We start from the raw sequence: 17,739 nt of genomic DNA on the forward strand, positions 1-17,739 counted from the left end.
ATCATTATTATAATTTGTACTGTAATAAAAAAATAATAAAGAAAGTAGTGATTTTATAAATACAGTGCATGTTGAATTTGTAGTAATTGCAAGGTTCCAACAGGTCTGACGTAGGATTGGTAGCAGTTGTTAATCGCGTAAGTAGCTCTGAACCCCCTTCATCCAACCACTTTTGGATGTTGTTCAGTAGTGGACAGTTTCAGTATGCCTTTATGGATGTGTAGTCAAATGTAGTTCCCTTATTAGACATTATGTGCTGATTAAATAGTAGCTTTCATTCTCTTAGAAAAAAAAATGTATGTAGTATGAATAGTGTTTGCCGAACTCCATAACATATTGTAAAATACATTTATATATTAATAAAATTAAACATTTATGCATCATATTCATTTGTAATTTAGACATATTATTTTGTAAATAAATTGCACTACCGATACGTTCACAAAATTGTCAGCGCCTGTTTCGTCAACAATTATCAAATTTCACACTTCGTTAAAAGCTGTTTAAAGTCTTGTTAAGACCACTGAAAACCTCGAGTATTATCATTACTCATTTAAATAATCCTTACATATAAAAGTTTTTTTTCGTTGAAATAAACGGAAATATTCATGTCTTGATTTATTTTATTTTATTAATTGTGTCTTGCTTAATGCCGTACGGATTAGCTTAGTATATAAATTATTACGCGAAGTACTTAATATTTAATGCATGTACAAAATATTACTTCTTTTTAATGTAAAATGCTCCCTCGTACAGTCTCACTACAATGACTGTCTTTCAGAAAATTTTGTTCGGGGAAGGGAGTAATCAAAATATAAGGGGATGCAGTGAGATATTGTTCGGTAAAGGACATTCTCTACACAGGAATGACATGTAATAGTAGGTTAGTTTCTCTTGGCTTTGGAAGGGTTGGTTACCCAACTCCGAAAGGGAGATGGGACGAACCCCATATTTCGGAAGATGCCTAGAAGAAACATTGATGATAGCATCCAAATGAATACTACTCACAACAATTTTAGAGTTCGTCTTTCCTCATTAATTCAACCAACTACTGTAATGTACCGTTCCGGAATTGTGCCTGAATCACTGCAGCTAACTGATGGAGACGTTCATACATCTTTCGACACCAAAGTCACTGTCGCATTGCCAGAGCAATGGTTAAGTGGTATTCAGTTCGATTGATTGCCAGGTGGAAGAACAAAATTCTCAATGACATTGACTTAACATTATGAGACAATTGGAGGAGCTGCTTAAATTAATGGGTATCGAAGTTCGGTCTAACTAGAAATTAGTGCGATTGACAGCGGATGTGCTAACCACACATCACCCACAATAGTTGTCTTAGGTGGTCATAGCCCTTCGTGGCGTTCGCATTATGGTGTTGATAAATAGTTTTTAAAAATCTTGGAAAATATAGCTGACGAATCTTCAATAATGTCTACAGCTTGAGAATATGAAGTACTAAAGCGTGGGACACAATAGATGGCGTATGGGCAAAGCGAATGAAACAAAGGCTGTGCTGTGACGTTACCATGCGGTAAAGGGATGTGTCGCTAAGTAGACACGGCAGCAGGTGCAGAAACACTTCGTTCTCTGTTTTAATAACATACAAGACGTGGCAACATCGCAGCTCTCATTTGTAAAGGAAACTTGGAGTACCGCCTTCAAACATCAGAAACGTTGTCCCTTAGCATAGTTAGTCGCTCGTGCTACAGAACGGTAGCTCCCCTGTGCATTCTAATATTGTTGCAAACAATAAATAAAAAAATGCAAAAGTAACTGTTTTATTGTATCGTAACACAATTCGTCACTATGTTAGTCGTCAAAACACGAATGCTGTATTTCTTATCGTATACAACGTATCGAAGACGAATTATAACTATAATCTATCTTAATAGTCTTTAATCTTATAATGTTTCTAGATTTTACCTACGCAATTTTCTCCTCAAATTTCGATTGTGGATTACACTTCGACGTATTTCGAAAGAAATGCGATGTTGAATTATTGCTGAGCCAAAGCTTCAAAATACTGTCCAAAAGTGGGAAAGTAATCTGAAGAAGGGTTTGATAAGAGTGCAGAAACGTCACGACAACGTTGTATATATTTTACAGAGACCACCCTTTTCTACATCCTTTAGTTTAAAAAAAAATCAAGAAGAATAAAACTGATAAGAGAATTTAGTGCAGGTACTAGAATTGGCCAGATTTTACTTAAATAAACTTGTAAATAGTCAGTATTACAAAAAAAAAAAAAAAAACTTTTCTTTTGCTGGTTAATAATTAGGCATGGAGCTGTAATTTGCTAGCACACAATTTTCCAATCTGAATATCTTGAAAGCGTTTTTTTTTTTTTTTTTTTTTTTTTTAATATTTACTAACTACTAAAATAGAAGGGTTCTAGTTGATCTTTGACTTAACCTTTTTTCATTATATAAATGAAAAGGGAAAACACGCAAAGGAGTTTGGTGAACACAGGAAGAATGGCATTTTAGAGCACTTAGCACTTTTGTATATGCTGACAAAATTAGAAATTTATATATATATATATAGCTTCTTTTATCACTTTATATAATATTCAATCACCTGCCTTTTCACAATAGATATAACGCCGTGCACTTTTTGCCATACTCTAGGTATTCTGTGATGTATTAATTTTTTAAATATATATAGTTAATAGACAAGCAGAAATGTTAAAAGCTCTTTCGTAAACTCACCCGCACTTTTTTTAAAAAATAATAGTAACTTAGAAAATGGTGAATATTAAAAATGTAAGGAAGTAAGCCAGATAGTATGTACAAGACTATATTACTGTACTTAAAAGCCTGACATACCAAAAATAATACAAAATTTACCATTTTTCTTTTGCTTCGTTTTTCATAAGTGAAAGGAGATAATGAAATGCAACTTACCACAATCATAGATAATGATATTTAACAACGGAAAATATGAACCTAAAAAAATTTTTAGTGTTGCGGTCAATAGAAAATTTAGAAGTGTTGCCAGAACAACATTTCCCCCTAAATCTAAGTTGAGGCAGCGACTACAGAAACGAACTCAACTGCATTTGATTACGTATCATGTTGTCTTGGAATCCTGGGAACTACTTTTTAAATAATAGTTGTTTTTAATTTGTAATAAACAAAATAGTTTTAACATACAGTTATTAAAATTAAATTATAATAATGTTATTTAAAAAAGTAGTTCTCAGGATACAAAAACAACATAATATGTAATCAAATGCAGTTGAGTTCGTTCCTCTAGTCGCTGCCCTATCTTAGATTTTGGGGGAAATGCTATTCTGGCAACACTGTAATATCTATGGATGGCAACATTGAAAATTCTTTAGATTCATTTTTCTGTTGTAGAATAACATTATCTATGATTGTGATAAGTTGCATTTCATTATCTTCTTTCACTTATGAATAAACAAGCAAAAGAAAAATTGTAAATTTTGTATTATTTGTAGTATGTTAGGCTCTTAATAATCGTTTTCTCAAGACCTTTCGTGGGTGACCAACATGTAACATCATAAATTACGCACCCAAATTTCTAGTGTGTAAAAAAAAAGTTTGAAAAGAGTTAATTAGTTCATTTAATACCACTTTGTAGATACTACCTAATTCACTTTTTGCATTTTGCATATTTACTTTTTTTTTTTTTTTTTAATGGGGAATGAACTTAGTGAAGATGCTTATAAAACCATGACGGATACTAGATTAGTGCTTTCACAATTCAGATAATTTTAATAGTTAAAATTGTTTCCGAAAACATTTTGGAATGGAACGTAAATTATTTATATATGTTCGAATATTATTGTCATCGATTTGTTATTTTTATGTATACAAAAAAAAAAAAAAAAAATGAACAAAATATCTCAGAGATTTAAAATATAGAGTAAGCTATACCTATAGATTAAGCTCTCTCAGTGCCGTACCGTGGAAGAGGGGGATCGGCACTGAGTTCTCTGCTCTTTGACCTATAATATTGACTAACTGGTTCATACTAGCTTTTGCTATTTTAAATAACTTAAACTAGTAATAGAAATAACTGAAACAAAAGCAATGTTTACTTACAATAATAACTGTTACTGTTGTTATTTTAAAATAAACGTTGGTTTGTTCAGTGATTTCTATTTTCTAGTTTAAGACTATGTGATTTTGAAATTATTAATAACTAGTAGCACAATAAAAACACCTTCCCAACAAAAGATTTCTATGGGGTTATTTCGAACGAAGTAATAGATTTCAAGAGGATTGAATATACAGCTAGTATGGATTACGGTAGGGACATTAATGCAACAGAAGCAATGGAAACTTCACGGGTAGATGTTGTAATTTATTATACAGGGTAACACACGGAGGTGACTGATATACAGGGTGGTCCAAAAGTAGATAAACATCCCTGCATTGATCAAGTATAACATTCTAGTTTACGGATTTACTTGTTTCGACTGTTCTGGACTTAAATTATAAGTAAAAAGACGTTAAGAACAAATAATAAAAAACTAAATCTACCTTATGGATAACAATAAGAAATTATATAAAATGCAGTACGGTAATATATATCTACTTTTGGGCCACCCTAAATATATATATATAGAGAGAGAGAGAGAGAGAGAGAGAGAGAGAGAGAGAGAGCGAAAGATATAAGTCAAAAATTGGCCAAAATGTATTGATGCGCACGAGACGAGTCGAGGCAGGATTTTCCTGACAAAATTCGAGTCGAGACACGGCTCTTCCAATAGAGAAATATACATTTTTTGAGTCGAGACATCAGTTTTACAGAACATTTTCGAGACGAGACAGCCACAAATCTTGTCTCGTGCGCATCTCTACCAAAATGAAATAAGTCAAAATTACAGATCTATTTGTTATGCTCCACCTCCGGTTAACTTGCTATAACTCAATTCTAAATGTGAGTTGAATAATCGCGTCTTGGTACTGTTAGTGTAAGTGATTCATACTTATGCTTGGTAAAATAAAAAAAATCGTCTCCTGAAAACCAGGGTTATATATATACACTTATATTGTTTCTACCGCGCAGTGCTATATTCAGTATTAATATTTAAGTTAAAATTTCGATGAAAAGTAGGGACATTGTCACTTAGTTATAGGAACTTATCCAAATTATTGTTGATAGCACTGCAGTGACACTCATCTTACTGGTAATGATGATAGTAAAATAATTAAAAAGATAGGTTAAAAGTAGAAAGAATATTTCAATATATATATATATAAATCAATGAATAGGGAAAATGAAATCTTTCAGTGTAACATCCCATGATAATGACCTTGAGGCTATCCAAGATCGGGGAAACATGTAGCAGTTCACCTTAAAAAGATCTAAATTATTATTATTATAGTGTAGCAACTTTTCATCAATAGATTATTTATTCTGTAGCTTTCTTCACTAAGAATAGATCATATGCCAGACAGTACTTTGTTAGTAAAGCACACTTTGCGTGGAACATGAAAACTAATAACTGATCAGCTTTCTTCACGTTTCTTTCTTCATCTTTTATAATCTATTTTCACATCATTATCATTTTAAAAGTCCCGCATGGCGTGACTGGTGTGAAATCCTTGATATATATATATATATAGGCTATATATACGTATCTAGTCCAAGGATGCGAGCTGTATAAAGTAAATAAAAATGCAGGACTAAGTTGAAAAAAAATGGATTGAAGAGTATAGCATTTTTGTAGGTTTTTACTGAAATAAAATTTTCTGGTTTGAGCTGTTACATTTCAGTAAAGTAAAAATGCCTTCATTTTGTTGGTGTATCATAGATAACGTTTACATTTTTCACTTTTTTTCACTCTGTTGTCAAAACAAGAATGAATTTTAAAAAAAAACGAATACGTGAAGAGTTTTACGATTATGAGCTATCAAATATTTCTGTCAGTTACATGGGAAAATTCATGTGAGATTGTACAAAACGTAATCGTATATTTCGTTTATTTTTCTTTTTAGGGGGAAGTATCTCTCTCTCTCTCTCTCTCTCTCTCGTTTTTAGTCTATTTGTATCAAATTTCTGAATTAACTTTTGTAGTCACTGCTATTCACCAAATTTTCTCGTAAGTTTGACACACATATTTATCTTCAATGATATATTTCATCCATTTCATAGGCTATATACGTCAACATTTTACAAATTGCTTCCTTTTTTTTGTTTGTTTTCGGTCAAACTTTTTTTTTTTTTTTTTAAGTTACTTCAATGGACTGTTATTTACTCAATTAATTTGGCACTTGAGTTCCAGCTGAGGTTCTGTAGTTGAAAATCCGCGTCGAAAGTATATTAATTATTGTGATGGAAATTGTTTTTTTTTTTTTTTTTTTTTTTCAGCACCAGATGCTAGTGGAAGTTTCAACTTCATGCAGTTCATAAACAATGTATTGCTCATTCTTTCTGAATAATGATTGGGAGATTCATTTCTTTAAAAGTTATAGTTATCAAAAATAATGGAAATACCTTAACAAAATACATTTCAATTGGTTGATAGGGCCTATATCTTGTAGAACAGCTTGTATTTGTTACTGAATTCAGGCATATAACTTGTGAAAATTTCCCAGGAATAGAGGATCATTATTCATGTACGTAATACAGTACTTTTGGTACATGGGATGGTTCGATTTACCAAAAATACACAAAACAGAAAACACGTAGCGTCATCTTGTTGGTGGTTAGTTGAAGAGAAGTTACGAAGCATTGAACCAATACAGGGGGAAAAAAAAGAAAAGAAAAAGAAAGAAAAGAAACATCATTGGCGATGACCTGACTGCTGTCAACACGAAATATTTTAGCGATAAAATCATATCGACATCTCGATCGTCAAGGTGCACTACGTGGATCGAAGTTTACGGATGTCAGTAAGGTGCTTACAAGTCGTTTCCAGGTGCTGGTAGAGTTCTGTAGTCAGTTGCAACATTAGTTTTGTAGATTTTTAATGTTTGCCAAATCCCTTTTACCTAGGTCTGTTGTCTGTTCATTATTTCTCTTCTATATCACGAGTTCTGTATGTCGTCATCACTTTGAGTACAGTTGCTCTCGATACATAACCTAACACAATGGCAATGTTGATACACTTGCCCCACAATATGCTCTCTGAAAATCTAAGAGGTTCCCCATTTAGCATCTCCAACGTCTTGTCTATTGCACACACGAATTCGTTCTACACCGCCGTGCGTACTACTTATTGTCACCCAACACATTACTGACAAAAAAAAAAAAAAATCAATTACAGTGCACGATCATAGTTATACGTCTTGCAAATAAAATCAGAAAAATAAACACACTGCTGAACAAGACTGCACTTATTTAATATAAAAACACATTTACACGTGATGAGAATCTTGGCTAGAAGATCGAAACGTCACGTGTAAATGTGTTTTTATATTAAATAAGTGCCGTTTTGTTCAGCAGTGTGTTTATTTTCTGACAGTGCGGGAATATTCACTAATACTAACTCTGACAATTTCCATTACATTATTTTGATATATGACATAGGTAGGCTAACATAGTGACGTATTTCATTTTCCTCGAAATTGAGTTATCTGGAGATACATCGCTATGTAGATTTAAGCAAAAGTATATTTTGAGGTACTCCAAAACCTTTGAAGTCCTGTGAGTCTCGGATTTGTGAGGTAATTGTATGGTCATTTTTGATCATAAACTCCCTCAAAGTGGGAAAAACTCAATTTCAAGAAAGATTAGATATGTCACCATGTCACTCTACCGTCAATATATTTAAAATGATTCAAGTAACTCCCTACTTACCTTATACTATGTTGTATCGACAATAAAAAAAGTCTGTGGGGAATTGAACCCGGAACCATGCTACCATTTTGGTTACACGAAAGATCCTGCATCACTAAAACTGTTAAATAATGTATTTATGAATATGTCAATTATTCTGTTTATTGAATGGTTTTAATGCCTTTTGCTGTGAGTACAGAGCGGATTTGTGAAGAAAATATGCAAAATAACTATATTCAATAGAAAAATGTTTGTAAATGTCATAACTTTTTTTATTTTCTTCCAAAAGCAAAAGTGATACAACATTTGATAAGGAGCTTCCGCGAAAATAAAATTCAAATCACTATTACACATCGATGAAAACTTTCAAAAAATATAGTTACGGGTTTAAAAAGAAAGAAAGGGAAACTTTAAGGCTTGCATGCTTTTTGAGTTTGATTTATTCTTTTTTATATAAAAAAGTCTTCCAGTTTTTATTTTCCTTCATTTTATGTATATCTTCATAAAATTCTTTTTCAGATAAATCAATACACAAATATTTTTCTTTAGAAAATAAATGCTAATTAGTAACTTTTTGTCTGAAATTTTTTAAAGTAGAAAAACAAATTGAAACACAATCAAGAAATCTTTTCTTTTCTTTTCTTTTCTTTTCTTTTTTTTTTTTTTAATCATTCCGATACACATATACTTTCACAAAGTTTAAATTTTTCGAAGATCTTTTTATAAACAAACGTTGACTGAATATTTACTAAAAAGTTGCTGAGTAATTAGAATTTTGCTACTTGGAAACTGCTGTAAAATATTTTGAAAACTGCGCATCACCGTCCAAGTCTATTCGTTGCACTTCTGCATATCTGAGTTACCTGTGTCTCAATCCACATAGTTTTTATATGCAGTTTTCAAAATTTTGACATCTTAAAATTTCATTAAAATACACAACACAACAAGTACATAATAGATACGAATGTATAATATAATTATAGATACCCGGATATGGGGAGTAATTGAAGAGAATCGAGGAAGATGGGGCGAAATATCTTCAAAGTAAGACAAAAAATTAAGCAAAAGCAATAAACATGTCTGTGCGTCGCAAAATTGACAAGTTTAAGCCGTTTGTCACTGCAGAGAGGGAGGAAGGGTGTGTGTTGGTGGTGGTTACGAATGACCCAGTGAGGTATTGATCTCTGGACAGTCACGTGATGCATCTGTTCCTTCGGTGTTGAAACGGCGCTAACTTCTGAAGCGGTCACTTCACACACACACACACACACACACAAAGATACCTACTGTCTAGTTCAGATCAATCCATTCTGGCATGATTTTTTATATATGAATATTAAAAAAAAAAAAAAAGCAAAACGAGGACAGATACATACATATAAAAAGTGAACATGTGATTCAAAGGCAAATTCTTTAAGCATTGCTTGCTGTTCCTGCTTCGTACATTCAATGCCTTTTGTACTTTTCGCACGCTATATAATAACTGTGAACTTCACTGAGATTGCTGTTGTAAAATGATTATAAAATGCTCACGGAACACGTACTACAAACCATGTTTGATTCATTACTCATACAAACCAGATTGCGGTTCTAATTGTTTTCTTCTTCTTCTTCTTTTTTTAAAAATATAAAACTTTGACGAAGGAAGTCTTTTTGAAAAGAGGAAAAACATATTTTGTAGATGGTTGTTTAGTACTTAAGAGGCCTCATCCCGGCGAAATTAAAATTCCGCTAATTTTACAGTAATTATGTGATATCTTGAAATAGATAAAAGATAATCGAAATGTGGAACAAGAGCGCCCTAGACAATATCATTTTACATGAGATACCGTTATCACGACTCACTTATGTGCTTTCGATTTCCAGCCATTTAGAAAATTGGCATTTATTTTCGCGTTTCTAAGCGGCTGAAAAAGGAAAACCACTAGGTGACTTGTGATAACGGTACCTCACGCAAAATAATATTGTCTAGGGCGCTCTTGTTCCACATTTCAATTATATTTTATCTACTTGAAGATATCACATAATTACTGTAAAATTAGCGGTATTTTAATTTCGCCGGGATGAGACCTCTTAACGAAAAAAAAAAAAAAGAGAGACTTCTTCAAAAATTTAGGAGGGGAAGGAAAAGTACGTTTGCCATTCATCCCGATATTGTCGAAATATCCCGCCTTCCGACGTGGCTCTGTCGTCAGGATTTTAAAAATATCCCGACTTTCATGTTTAATGATCAAGTTGTAAACGGTTATTATTAATTTTGGAAGAAGTCCCCACATTGTTATACAGAGCCTTCAAAATAAGAAGAAATCTCACAACAGCATCAGGCAGGCAGCATAGCAAAGTGCCTGGCAACAGAAAATTTAAGCTCAGTTTTTGTAATCAGTGAAGTTCGACTTCTGATGGCAGCAACAAACAAAGAGAAATAAACATTTAAATGTGCGCATCACCAGCAGTATAACGGTACTGTTTCTGCAACAAAAATTATATTCAAGTATTGGTATAGTTAATTATTTCTATTATTTTTACTTTACATACATAACATGTACCTAGGCGGGCTATATACTCTTCAAATTGGCCAAATTGGCTAATGGGAGCTTAGTTGGAGTTACGCGGAGTTAAAAGTGACATTATTTGCCTAAGCAATCCCGCAACTATGTATTCAACTTTAATATCGATCGTTTTGCTGTAGACATATCAGAATTGTGTTGAAACACACACATATATATACAAATTACATACATCCACTGATGAAAAGAAAACTGAGATATTTTAAATCTTGTAGGGCTTATATATATATATATATATATATATATATATATATATATATATATATATATATATATATATATATATATATATATATATATATATATATCCTTTTTTCTCTCAAAATGAAATATTTATGCGTTTCATAGAGAATTTTGGGAACAACAGAACCTGTTGTCACCTGATCTATATTGCATATCTTTTTAAAATAATAGAAAAACATAATAGGGTGCCAACCATCATTTCCAGTGGTGCACACTATATATATATAAAGTTATAGTGTGTTCCTGAAAATATATTAATTTATTCATGTACGTATGTTGTAGTTTGCAAAACTTAAGTATTGTGCTAATCAGTATGTAAAGTGACTTAAATCATAGTTAGATTGTTGTTAATATTTGCCCAATTTATGTTGTTGTATTGTAGTACTTGTATCAGTTCTTATGTAAGTTAAATTAAAAATATGTATTCTGAGAGAACATAATACCCTATTGAAGAAATTTGGAACAGAAACGGTTTATTTATTTGTTACTTTCTTTATGTCCCACGATCATTCTCCGAGGCAAGGGAGTCGATGATGATGATGAACGAAATGGTGAAATCAAGAAAGTAAAAGGAAAAGGGAGAACCCTCAGAAGACTCACGCACACGATATTTGTCTACCAAAAAGGCGACTTAGCGAGAGCTGGGATCGAATTAGGGACCCGAGGTAGCGTTTTACCGCTGAGCTATAACGGCCTTAGAAGTGGTTCGCATGACGGCTCTCGAGTTTTTTTTAATTATTATTATTATTCATAACCATAAATCCAGGGCGTATAATACTTTGAATACCATATTGTTGTTAGTTGAGATTATACATACCCGAGTTCGACTCAATGTGAATTTCACCTTGTTCAGGTCTTACGTTTAAGTTGTGTAGATTCATGCGACATAAAACTACAAGAATGAGAAGAAACGTAGAACTCCAAACAAACAAAACGAGTTCTTTATACATACAGTAACGATATAATATAAAAATGATAGGGTGTGATCCTATTAAGAGGCTCCATCACGGCGAAATTCAAATATCGCTAATTTTACAGTAATTATGTGATATCTTCAAATAGATCAAAGATAATCGAAAAGTGGAACAAGAGCTCCCTAGACAATATTATTCTACATGAGATACCGTTATCAGGACTCACTTATCTTGCTTTCATTTCCAACCCTTTAGAAAATTGGTATTTATTTTCGCGTTTCTAAATGGCTCCAAACGGAAAGCTACTAGGTGACTCGTGATAACGGTGCCACATGCAAAATAATATTGTTTCAACGCGCTCCTGTTTCACATTTTGATTATCTTTTATCTATTTGAAGATATTACATAATTACTGCAAAATTAGCGGTATTTTAATTTCGCAGTGATTAAGCCTCTTAAAAGTGTTTTTAATAGTTTGATTGAATATCTCGAATGTATACCTGGTAAACGAGAATAGTATATGCACACACGACTTTCTTTTAACGATTGGAATTCTAGTCACACATCATTGTGATGTTAAAAAGTTTTTTTAAATTTTTTTAAGAAATAAAAATGTAAAATAAAATAAAACATGGGGAAAACAGTTTTCTTTTTAATAGACTTGATAAGTATGCGACACAATTACTAGTTGGTCTGGAATTCTATATACAAAGAACTGAATGTGTAATATTGTTTTCTTATGTAACGTTTCCATATAAATAATCACCCCCTCATTATACTATTGAAATTGATGTTCTTTTACAATGGTAGTTTTATACAATGTATCCATGTACAAAAAATGTATGTAATTCTTCCATACTGATAAGTGGTTCTCTTTTTGTCCTTTTCAGCCGCCGGAGAACGAACTTCAGAAAGGCTCGGAGAGGAACATGTCTGAGCATCAGCTTCGGGTTCAGCGCTCCTTGCAGCGTCTCAATGTCCCCGAGTGGTACAGGAACTCCAACGTCGCCGCTCGAGGGAATCCAGAGGGCTTCCTGCTAAAGAAGAACGGCAGCACTGGATGGCCGGGACTCAGCTCCAAAACCACATCGCTATCGAGTCTTCAGTCAAGCCGAAGCCCCACACCTACGCGCGTTATTCTACCTACCCGGGTTCGTGCACCGGACTGGAGGCACGTGAAGACCTCCCGTGAGAGCATTCTTTTAAGTCCCAACTCGGCAGCCAGTGGTAGTCCATCGCCTCAGGATCGTGGCATATTCAATTATAGTTATAATAGTCCATTCACAAGATGGAGCACCAGTCGACTGAATAGTGGAGCGACGTCTGCTAGCACATCACCTAGCGGGTCGACTAGATCGTCGTTTAACTATAGGCAACCGTATCTCGGGTGGAGATCACAAGAGAGGCTTGCCTCTAATTCCTCGTCGACGCATTACAAAACGGCGGCTGAACGGCTAGCGGCGAACCTTATACAGCAACAACAGGAGCAACTGTTGAAACAGCGAATCGAACAAGAGCAACAACAACATCAAATTATGCAACAGCAACAAAATTCTCCTCTGCACAGTGAACCCCCTCGAGTGGAACTGTCTCCGCCACAGGACAGCTTGAACGACGTCCACACGTCCATCAAGGAAGTGACAAGCGCGATAGTGCATTATGTGACGGAGAACATGTCTGTCAAAAGCGGCAGTGAAACGGAAGTGAGCGCCGTGGAATCCCCCCCAAGACCTAATCAGCTGCCACGTTCTCCCTCCCCTCGATCGCGAACGAAACGTCTTTGGATGGAAAGTTCTTTTGTCGGAAACAGACCCATTGACTCCCCAGAAACCCCAGTCACCACCAAGTACTCGGAAAATGCTGTCAGCCCTGGTGATAAAACGTCAAATCCCGGTAGTGATGGACTCTTTCTTGATCTAGTGAATGTTACTCAAACGCCACGCATCGCCAATGGTGAGTATTTGTTGATGTGACCCGACAAAGCAGTTGGACTCGTGTGAATGTGCATGTATATATATGTGTAATAATGAGAGAAATAATCGTTTATAGTACATATTTTCAATTATACTCTTTTTAAGTGTATAAAGAATCGAGTCTGGCATATCATCCATAAGAAGTGACATACCCCATTCGTGCTTTATTATGTGTATATAATTAAAAATACTTGTGTACCGATAAAAAATAGTTCGATGATTTCTCTCCCGTCTTGGATTAAGAAATTGTCGCTCGCTTCAGGTAAACTATACTATTTTACTATTTCTAGTTAGAAAAACAAACAAAGAGATCACTACAGCAGGCAACTGTTTAAACATTTTGTTACAAAACGGTGGGCATTATTCAAAGCACATATTACATTGAGGTTCGTTGATCATTACAATCATGTCCACAATACTTTTCAATCACTTCTCGTCATTTTATTGTTCATGTCTCATGTACAAGATTCTAGTAAGAAAAATCTTTCCATCTTATAGTGTTCTCTTCACTTTAGTTGTTATGACGAAAACGAAATGGTGTGGTTGAGCTATTATCAGAGAATGGATTATCTAAGACGTATGTGAAGCTAAAATCAGTTATGTATTTTGCATTATCCTTGTGAATTGTGGCGTGTAGACTCGAAAAATTCAAATTATGTTTTTCATATTTATATTTATTAGCACATACTTTATATATTTTAGTTATATGTACGTGTAATTTCCTTGCTATACATAATTTCATTCCTTATATTTCCTATATTCACTATTGCTGTATGTTCTTTATTTGCGTTTAACAAAAGAAAGTTGTACTCATTTTAGTAAGAGTTACAATAGAAATATGAAGCTTTGTGTTGAATGCAAGAGTTTTTCAATATAATTAAGCAGAGTTGTAATTGTAGTAGGTTCTAATTTAGGCAGTAAAATCTCTTATTAATTGATAATGAACATTTTACTTATGTCCATTTTTAATTCCAACTTTTTAATGGTCAATTACATATCTTTTAAACATTATCTAATAACACGTTGTTAGTACATATTAAACCATTCTCTGTTAATAACTAACCGTAAGATGGGGTCATTATATTTGGTTATCAGTTAGATTATTACTCTGTTTCTAGTTCTTGAAACAATATATCGAACGAGTTTTCCATACAAAATACTATATACTTTTGTGTAAGTTAAATTCAAGACAGAACTCTTCATTTTTGTGCTAACTGAATCAACAAAATTAAATTCACGTGCTTAAAATTTTTTTTCCTCGTGGTAACTTAAAAGACAAAATTGAAATTTCGAAAGACAAAAGCGCCCTAGAAGGTAGAAACTACTATTAAATAAGTTGGTAACAATTGTAGACAGGTTATTTACAAATGAAAAATTAATCGTGATTATTTTATGATGTTTTTTAACTGTTAATAACATGTCTAAAACTGTTACTAATTAATTTCAAGGGGGGCTATGTTCTTCGAAATTATATATATATATATTTTTTTTCTAACATTTTGAGAAATCGTGCGAAAGAACTTGTTAGACGACTTTTTTTTTTTTTTTTTTTTTTAAAGAAACTTTGCCTGCTGTTTAAACAAATATAGTGCACAATAATCTATTCATATTGATAGTTTCTTCCAACTTAATCTTGTCTTTTAATGTAGCAGTATTACTTGTCTCTCTTGAGACAGAGAGAGAGTATTCAGTCCCCTGCACACCTTGTTTTCTACGCAAACAAGACAAGAGTGCCAATTTTTACGGCCGTCCTAGAGCCGAGTCAGAGAACCAAGCGATATATATAAAATGTTTTGTAGTTAAATTGTAAAATAAGAAAAGAAAGAAAAAAGTTAAAACTGCACTTCGTAGTTTGCTTTATCACTTTACTAACACCAATGATTTTTTTTAAAATAAATAAAATGATATACATTAAAACTTTACGTACGGTATTCCTAACTAAATCTTTTGTTTAAAAATAAAGAAAAGAGAAATAAAAGCAACTTAGTTGTTTTTTAGTGTACGTGGAAACACACAAAGCACAAAAGAAATACAGCTGGGTAGTGTCAAGATGGCGTTGGTAGTGGCGTCTCTTAAGGGAAGTCATATCAATAAAAATTTAAATTTTATCGATTCAAGCTAAGGTGAAAAAACTGTATACAAGAATTAGTACATTCGGCGAGCTTTCCCTCCTCAACTTATCAATAAAGTTTATATTTTTACCGATTTGACGTCCCACAAGGGCCGTCACTGCAGCTGAATATAAATGTCATTCTTCACTAATATTATTATTATTTTTAAAAAAAGCCTCTTGCAAATTTTTTTTCTTTGCACGGGTTGAAAATATCGTTTGGGTTTATTTGTTCATTGTAACAATTTACTTTCCATAAGTAACGCTATTAAAGAATAAAAAACATGAAAGATAAATGTGTTTGTATACATATAATTTCATATTGACTATTAAAAATTAAAAAAAAAAAAAACGAGATATGCTTGTCAATATGCAGAATTATCGCTTTTTGTAATGACAAAATTTTAATATGTAGTAAGTAATAGCTACCCATTTACATGGGTTTTTTCTTCGCTTGGGTAAATGTACCTGATTATTATATAAAGTAGAAAATCAAGATAACAGGGGATTTTTTTTCAAGTATTTTTGTCTTCTTTTCATAACTCCTGCTTTTTGAGTCAGCATATACGTTCTTACTTGATTTATAACTTCAGTGTTTGTTGATAACAAAACTCCATATTAGATTATAATAGAATCAAGATTTAGTTGTACATCGTATTATGCACTTACTTGCTTCTTAAAGTAGCTCAAATAGCGCTTCATTTCTACTAACCTTCACACAAGCCACAGATCAGTAACATGGTTTCATCGCTAGATTTTTACATGATAAAATATTGGAAGATAATATCATACTGTAACTAGCAGAATTATGTAAGCTTTATACCAGCACAGTATAGAAATTAAGTGTGTTGGCCTATAATAAGTTTCTTTTTAGAAGAATACTTTCAATGTCCTGATAGAATTACGATCTTGAAATTTGTTGTAGAAATCTTTTGTTTTAGACATTGTAGCTTTAAATGCCCGATTCGAGCCGTCTACTATTATATAAAGCTATTTCAGTTAACGTACAAATCAAACTATATTTTGTACAAAGGTTCCAAACACACCATTTTTAATTATCTTTCTTTCCACAATTGATGCACTAGAGTTTCAGCTGTGACGTTAAAACATACGGCAAAATTAGTGAAGGTAGCTATTTTTGTTATTATTATATGGAGAAAGAAGTTCAATAGGTTTTAAAATGCAGAAACAGGACTTTGTATGTGTATTTTCATATGTTTTAAGATATTATTTTAAAACGAAATTCTGGTAGAAATTTACCTGAGTTTAATATCCAAAATCAGATAAAGCCAAAAAAAAAAAAAAAATTGATATAAAATTATACATTTTTGAATAATTTGTTACGATTGTGTACAAAAGCTTTGACACATCAGTATTTTTATAAAGTATTCCAATTATACTGTATGTTAAAATTTATCGGTATCAGAAACTTCTTAGAAGCTTGTGTATAAAACTCAACAAACATTGAAACCGTTCTTTTATCATTCATTTCCTTCTTGAAACAGCGACATGGCGTGAATGTCTGTTTCATGTGCGTGCGTATAATGCATACTGTTGTAAATAGATTTGAATGTGTATGAGTGTACATATTTAATATTATTATAAATGTATGTACCAGTAGCTTACTATTATTGTTATTATTATTATTGCATGCGTACATGTTTATATATATATATATGTGTGTGTGTGTGCGTGTTATCGTGTGTATGTTGGTTTGTTGTGTGCATGGAACAGGACGGCCGGAAAGAAGAGAAGTCAAACATCAAAACGATACCTGATAGTGAAAAGAAAAAGGTACAAGGGAGCAATTTTGTCGAGCGACAATCCAAATCGACACACAGTTATCTTCCACTGGAATCAGGAGCGTAGGAAATTTTATCTCCTTACTGCCCCTCTTCCTCCCAATATCACCCTCTTGTGGTGAGGAAGATCAACTGTGGTACTCTCCCTCCATCTAAACTTAAAAAAAAAAAAAAAAAAAAAAAAAAGCGCGCAGGATGTATGTTACTCACTTATTCCTGAAGAATCGATAACAGGTTAAAAGCAGCCAGACTCTATTCTTTCGACACGAAACCGTTTCTCTTGTGAACGCCTTAAAACAAAAAGGAAACACAAAAGTTAAACTTTACAGAAGGAAGAAATGTATGTAATTTTTTTGTTTTGTTTTGTTGGCA

At 32.9% G+C, this 17,739-nt stretch overlaps 1 protein-coding gene across 2 annotated transcripts in view; it reads left to right on the forward strand.

The window, feature by feature from the left end:
- The window catches only part of LOC145690078 (uncharacterized), a 567,853-nt gene that overhangs the window by 413,212 nt on the left and 136,902 nt on the right, over nucleotides 1-17,739 (forward strand). For both annotated transcript variants that reach the window (XM_081764603.1, XM_081764604.1), the window contains exon 4: nucleotides 12,373-13,435. In XM_081764603.1, the coding sequence (XP_081620729.1) occupies nucleotides 12,373-13,435 (1,063 nt within the window). The remainder of the gene's footprint in view (nucleotides 1-12,372; nucleotides 13,436-17,739) is intronic.

This window comes from Thermobia domestica, chromosome 7 (genome assembly GCF_964235325.1).
Source record: "Thermobia domestica chromosome 7, izTheDome1.hap1.1, whole genome shotgun sequence".
Taxonomy (NCBI): Eukaryota; Metazoa; Arthropoda; class Insecta; order Zygentoma; family Lepismatidae; genus Thermobia; species Thermobia domestica.